Here is a 6,734-nt window from a genome sequence, read left to right on the forward strand (position 1 = left end):
GTGTATGAAGCAGAATAAGGGGGTAGCCTGGAAGCAGAAGGGGCACGTACGTCGCTCGGGTTCAGCACGGCGGCGTCGTCGCGGCGGACCTCGGGAAAGGTGTAGCCCTTGTAGCTCAGCAGGCGGTGCATGTCGCGGATGAAGCCGAGGTCCTCCTTGTAGCGGCTCGTCTCGCAGATGGTACTCCTCCACTCCTCAATGGCCTCGAGGATCTTCATCTGGACGCGCGTGGCGCGCAGGGGCGGGCGTTCGGGGAAGCGGCGGACGAGCTCGTTGAGGAACTCCTTGGTGCTGATCTGCAGGTGGAAGGGGTAGCCGCAGTTCTTGACGCAAATGTCGAGCAGGTGGAGGGCGAGCAGGGCGACGCTGGGGTTGCGGTGGTTGATGTAGCTGACGATGGAGACGACGGCCTCGCGCGGGGCCGAGCCCTTTTTCGAGTTGATGAGGTCGGCAATCTCGAGGTTCAGCGCGAGGTTCGGCTCGTAGTTCTCCGGGCTGCAGGCGCCCTGGATGAAGCGCTGGAGCTGCGAGGGCGTCGGGCGGCCGAGCTCGCCCCATCGGTCTCGCGCCGCCGCCCGCGATGATGCGGCCTCCATCGTGGGGTTGGCTGGGTCTGGCTGTGTATGGGTCGGAGATCGTGGCCTGCGAGGTGGCAGCAGAGGATGAAGAGAGAGAGAGAGAGAGAGAGAGAGAGAGAGAGAGACAGGTGGAGGCGAGGATGCCGGCTCGAGCGGCGGCGACTATGCTGGGTGTCGACGGCGGATGAGATCGATCAAAGACGATAAGTGGCCAGAAAAAGTAGCGCGAGGATTGGACGCTGCAGATGCTGGTGTAGACGCGAGCGAAGGCATAAGGTGGCAGAGAGTGGGCGTGGCGTGGGCAATGGATGCTGGCCGCTCGGCATCGAGGGGTTACATGATAGCCTGGCCGCTTAGGCTTCGGTGTGCAGTGCTGTCCCTGGAGCTTGGAGCGCGCCGAGCTGGTGCTCTCCGCTGTTTAGTTGCATAGCGGCTGCATACACCGGGATGAGCTCTCTATGGGGAAGTACCTTGCTTACTTACCTACCAGGTACCTAGCTAGAGACCTAGGTAGGCAGGCTGGCAGGCTGCAGGCTGCAGGCTTGGAAGGCTGCCGACCGCCCGTCTAAAGCGGCGAGGCCTCAAACCCTGGAGGGGCATTCACTACCCCGCCACGCCAGGGAAGAAGTTACTTCCTCGAGAGCCTAAATTTCACTGACTCTGTTGCATTTTCAGATCCTCTCGATTTCTGACCCAACCTCACCCCAACTGTCGCTTTCCACGCTGACTCGACCCATCTCTCCCTCGGCCTCTCATCCTCTCAACATCTCAACCTCTCGACCTCCCTCTCGTCCCTCTCCACTGACCATGGTCCGCCACAAGAAGGACAAGTTCTCCTCGCGCGGCCGCCCCCACGGACCCCCCCGAAACCGACCCCGCGGCGACAACCTCGACGGCGAAGACGACGGCTCGACCCCGGCGCGCCCGACCTTCAAAGCCGCCTGCTGGGACCTCGGCCACTGCGACCCGAAACGCTGCTCCGGCAAGCGCCTCATCCGCCAGGGCCTCATGCGCGACCTGCACCTCGGCCAGCGCTTCAACGGCGTCATCATCACGCCCAACGGCAAGCAGGTCGTCTCCCCCCGCGACAGCGAGCTGCTGCACGCCTACGGCGCCGCCGTCGTCGAGTGCAGCTGGGCCCGCACCCAGGAGGTCCAGTGGAGCAAGGTCGGCGGCAAGTGCGAGCGCCTGCTGCCCTACCTCGTCGCCGCCAACACGGTCAACTACGGCAAGCCGTGGCGTCTCAACTGCGCCGAGGCCCTGGCCGCCGCCTTTTACATCTGCGGCAAGCCCGACTGGGCCGAGCAGGTCCTCGCGCCCTTCTCCTACGGCGCCTCCTTTCTGGAGATCAACGGCAGTCTGCTGAAACGGTATGCCGCCTGCGAGGACGAGCGTGCCATGAAGCAGGTCGAGGAAGACTGGATGGCGAGGCTGGAGAAGGAGTACGCCGACAGCCGTGAGGAGGGGGACGATATCTGGGCCGGCGGCAACGTCAACCGTCGGGCGCTCATTCCTTCGGATGACGAGGAGGAGGAGGACGACGACGATGATGATGAGTCGGGTGACGGCAAGAAGAGGGCAGATGATGATGACGACGACGACGACGAGAGTGTGGATGGCATACATCTGGGCAACAATGGCGCGACGAAACCTGTGAAGAAGAACAAGGCAAACCTGGAAGACGACGACGAGGACGACGACGAGGAAGAGAGGGATCCCTACGCCTTGTCAGACGACAGCGACGAAGATGCAGCCATGGAGGAGATTCGGCGCAAGGTCCTCGCCTCCAAAACATTCGCCAATCCCCAGGCATCCGAAAAGAAGAAACCGGAAACGATCGCGAGGCCGCAGCAGCTGAAACCCGATTCAGACGTCGAGCCGGACAGCGACAATGGCGAGGACGACGACGACTTTGACAACATTATCAACGCGACGCCTGTCACAGATAGGATAGGGCTCGCCAAGTTGGAGAAGGAACGGTCACAGGCCACTGTGACGAGTAGGACGTACTCAACAAACGTGACATCAGCGCCGGGCAGGTGGTAGTTCAATACATGTGTTGAAGATGCTTGCTCAGCATGTGCATACCAGTGGATTTCTCTTGGTGCCGAGAGCAGTCGTCCCTTTGGGGTTCTGGCAAGATGACGGCGTTGTTCTTCTGGGTCTTTTCAGACCGTGTTGCCCAAAGACTGAATCAAGTTCGCGCCAAGGTCATTTCACGCTGCACAGAACAGGCCGACTGCTAGAATGGTCTGGCATGTGCCATGCCTGTTTAGCCGTCCTGCTCTTGATTCAAGGGTTCCTACTTCGTCAGGAGCCGTGGGCGAACAACGGCCAGGCTGAGACGCAAACGGTGAAACTGACAACCAGTATGTATTCAATCACAGAAGTGAAGAGCCACAACGGCATAACTTTCAGGAACACAGATATGGTGCGCAACCGTTTACTGTTCGCGGCAGATGCAAGGTCATCAAAGCCCCTGTTGTGATTGACATGCTCTCTCCGTCAACCAGGTCCATGGCCTCGAAGCTCGTAAGCTTGTTTCGACGAGACGACCCAACGCCTGGAATGCCGAACTGTTCAACTGTACGAACAGCAAGCCAAAACATGGCAGGAAGTGACTTCAAGTTCGTTTCTCAGGACACAGCCTTCTCGGTAGATTGTCTTCAATATCAATTCAAACCGAGGCAGTCTTACGAAGAATGCCCTGTGGCAAATATACACTGAGCTCAACGCGTAATGTTCGAGCTATAAATAATGAGACCACATGTGTATGACTACTTTCCATAATGCAGCTGGTGTTTCGCCACGGTATACTCGACTGTCGTAACAAGACGTGGCTGGGCAACCGAGGTCAGTACATCACCCGGCCGGGGTCACATCCATGAGGAAGCCTGGCCGGGCCACAACACGGTCCAGTGAATGTGGCCTCACCAGTGTTGCCCGTGAATGCCACACCTTGTTGGCCCCAAGGCAACAACCTTTATAGGCCTCCAACCAGTGTCTTCCCACCGCCGGAACCGCGAGGATGGCCACATGGCCGAGCGGTAAGGCTTTAAGAGCATCCAAACTGCAGGCAACATATAAGGCACCCTGGCAACAAACTACTTATGGCAAAAAAGAAGGGGGCAGGTTCGAATCCTGAGAGAAGTAGATGTCCTACGCGGCATCGAACTCTTTTTGCTGTTTTCCCATGCACCATGCAATGAATGAAATGCGTTTGAAGTTCTTTTTCTCAATCAATTCTCTTGGTATCATGCAGTTTCAGGACTTTATTGTTTGTTTTGCACCGCCAATGCAAAACATCTCGACATGTTTGCGGTCTTCATTCTTGGTGTTTTCGAGTGACGTCGGCCTTGTGTGGGTCGCCACTTTAGACCCCTGCTTCTGCATTCGGCATCCTGCCTCAACTTCAGACACCTTTTCTACCTTGCCAATTGGCAACCTCAATTTGCTGGGCGTATTTCCAGGACAACGCTCCCACGATCGCACAGCAATGGGCTCCGACGAAGGCTCCCGCGAGCGTCCTGCAAGAAGCAGCCGCCACCGCGACGAGGGCGACGACCGGCCGCGAAAATCAGACCGAGACGCGCACCGCAGGCGAAGCAGAGACCGCGACTCGGACCGGCGCAGGGATCGCTCGCGATCGAGAGAACCGAGGAGGAAAGAGAGACGCCGCTCACACACGCCCGACTCGTCACGCCGCCACCGTGACCGCCACCGCGACGGCGACAGCGACAGGCGGCGCGACCGAGACGCAGACCGCGGCGACCGACACCGAAGACGCAGATCCCCAGACGACGCCGCCGGCAGCCAGTCCAAGAGCGAATCCGACCGGCACACGAAGCGCCGCGCCTCGCCCTCGCCGCCTCCGCCTGAACCGCTGCGCCGCCGGGGCCCCCTGCCGTCGCAGACCGACTCGTTCGCCGTGACGACGGGCGAGGAGGCGCCGCAGCCCAAGGAGCAGCCCAACTTTGGCAACAGCGGCGCGCTGGCGGCGGCGTCCAACTCGGTGCAGCAGGCGGACGGCACGTCGATCGTGCTCAAGTACCACGAGCCGCCCGAGGCGCGCAAGCCGCCGGCCAAGGACGACTGGAAGCTGTTCGTCTTCAAGGGCCAGGATGTGCTCGATACGATCGGCCTCAGCGCGCGGAGCTGCTGGCTCGTCGGCCGGGAGATGGCGGTTGTGGACCTGGCGGCCGAGCACCCGAGCGTCAGCAAGCAGCACGCTGCCATACAGTTTCGCTTTGTGGAGAAGAGGAACGAGTTTGGAGACCGCATAGGCAGGGTCAAGCCGTACTTGATCGACCTCGAGAGTGCCAATGGCACGGAGCTCAATGGGAAGAAGGTCGCCGAGAGCCGGTACGTTGAGCTGAGGCACAAGGATATGGTCAAGTTTGGGCACAGCACGAGGGAGTACGTGATCATGCTGGCGCCGAAGTGAGGGTCAAGCATGGTAGCTTGCTATCCCTGTTGTAGCACGTATAATTGGAATCAACGATACCCTGCAGTCGCATGGTACATTTGGCTGTGAATGGATTGGACAAGCCGATTGCAATATTGGCTCGATGAAGACTCGCTATGGCCTATACACGATCCTTGGGCGCTTGGTGCTTGGCTGTCCTGCAGAATCGATGGCTTTGTTCTCAAACATAAGACGTCTGCAACACAGAGCAGTGGGTACGAGCACTACTATTGCGAAGTTTGTGTGTAGATGCCAACACGCTGAACAGCGCCAATGGCATACTGGCCCTTAGGATCAGTTCTCTCTGGCCGACACAGTGACCATGGAATCGCGATATGCCGCCAGTGTATAAGAGTCAACTGCCCAGGTCTGCTCTAACTCCTCTCTGCAACATGCTTCACACTCATCAGGCTGTCTCTACACGAAGCAACCACACAAGCAGGTACGTGCCACTCCCCCCAGACTAACATACTTGGCAGGTTTGAATGTCTTCAAGATGTTGAACATCATATCTCCCCTCATGACGCTGGCCGCCATCCTCGCGCTCTTTCCCCAAACTCAAGGTTTTGTGATCCCCGGCTTCCTCAACCTCACCAGCCTTGCCCCTGTCCCTACGCAGGTATTGACCATTTTGCCCTACCCCAAGCACACGACAACCACGTCGATTCAGCCGCGGGGTTTCACTATCCTGCCTTATCCCCTGCATCCCACAACCAGCAAAACGGCGACCTTCATGACGCAAACGATTCCCATGTCGCAAGGCGCAACCGTGACCCCGACGCTCCCATTCATAGCCGTCCCCCGCCAAGCCGCAGATGTCGATCCCACAACCCCCATCTCCTGGCACGAAGACAGCCACCACAAGAACATCTACGGCCCTTCCTCCATCGTCACGCACACGTCAAGCCTCTCCCCGTTCGCAGCCGATTGTCTCGCCCTGGCCTCCACCCTGCGTGAGGAAAAGGGCTACTTTGTCGCCCGCGGCTTCACCGACACGACGACCCTCGTCGGCATCGCAACGGAAGGGAGCTGCATCTTCGGCGTCAGGCCCGCGACGCTGCTGAGCTTCCACGAGGTGATCGGTGCCATGGATGCTGTCGCGTTTCTTGAGGAGGCCGTGAGGAACTTCTCGTCGCCTGCGGGCGGCGCGACGGCCGTGAATGGGTCGTGGGTTGGCGGCGGACTTGTGGGCGCCAGCGGCAAGACGAAGTGCGAGCTCGGCAGCGGCGGGAAGCAGCAGCTGGTTTGGGGCATCTATGCTGCTGGACAGGAGTGGGATGTAGGGCACGTGGACGTGCCTGTTGACGTGCCGGGCGCGGGCTGCGCGATGAAGATGGGCCGTTGGGGTGTTGCTGCGATGCTGGCGTCGCTGGCGGTGTATTTTTGGGCATTGGAGGACAAGTCGTGGGCAAGTCAAGGATGAAACGAGCTGTGCGACATCAATGGAAAAGTCAGCTACTGACGAGTTCTATGGCAGTATGCCAGATTGTTCCTTGAGCTCTGGTCGGAACGGTGGATGTTGCTAGCCTAGCTTCTATTTCCAGCGATTGCAACATGTGGCAATGCCCAACATGCAAGATGACAAGCATACGTAAACAAAACAAATTACTGCCTTAACTCCTCGTCGCATTGGTGCTCATACCATGAAACCCACAGGTCTCTACCCGTCCCTTCCTCGACTGTCAAATGTC

The 6,734-nt window shown here is 59.0% G+C and overlaps 3 protein-coding genes across 3 annotated transcripts in view; 2 read left to right on the forward strand and 1 right to left on the reverse strand.

Annotated features, from left to right (window-relative positions):
- Positions 1-1,385: 1,385 nt before the first annotated feature.
- On the forward strand, positions 1,386-2,624 carry VDBG_09744 (DUF367 domain-containing protein; the record flags this gene model as incomplete). The annotated part of the gene is made up of 1 exon (XM_002999978.1): positions 1,386-2,624. One exon carries the CDS (start codon positions 1,386-1,388, stop codon positions 2,622-2,624), a length of 1,239 nt encoding a protein of 412 aa, XP_003000024.1.
- A 1,450-nt stretch (positions 2,625-4,074) lies between these two features.
- VDBG_09745 (smad nuclear-interacting protein) lies at positions 4,075-5,022 on the forward strand (the record flags this gene model as incomplete). The annotated part of the gene is made up of 1 exon (XM_002999979.1): positions 4,075-5,022. The coding sequence occupies one exon, from the start codon at positions 4,075-4,077 to the stop codon at positions 5,020-5,022; it is 948 nt and encodes a 315-aa protein (XP_003000025.1).
- Positions 5,023-5,944: 922 nt separating this feature from the next.
- VDBG_09746 (AMME syndrome candidate gene 1 protein) overlaps positions 5,945-6,734 on the reverse strand; it is a gene marked incomplete at both ends in the record, with an annotated part of 2,317 nt that continues 1,527 nt past the window's right edge. The window contains one exon of the mRNA XM_002999980.1: positions 5,945-6,412. Coding sequence (XP_003000026.1) covers positions 5,945-6,412 — 468 coding nt within the window. The remainder of the gene's footprint in view (positions 6,413-6,734) is intronic.

This window comes from Verticillium alfalfae, genomic scaffold (assembly GCF_000150825.1).
Source record: "Verticillium alfalfae VaMs.102 supercont1.16 genomic scaffold, whole genome shotgun sequence".
In the NCBI taxonomy this organism is placed as follows: domain Eukaryota; kingdom Fungi; phylum Ascomycota; class Sordariomycetes; order Glomerellales; family Plectosphaerellaceae; genus Verticillium; species Verticillium alfalfae.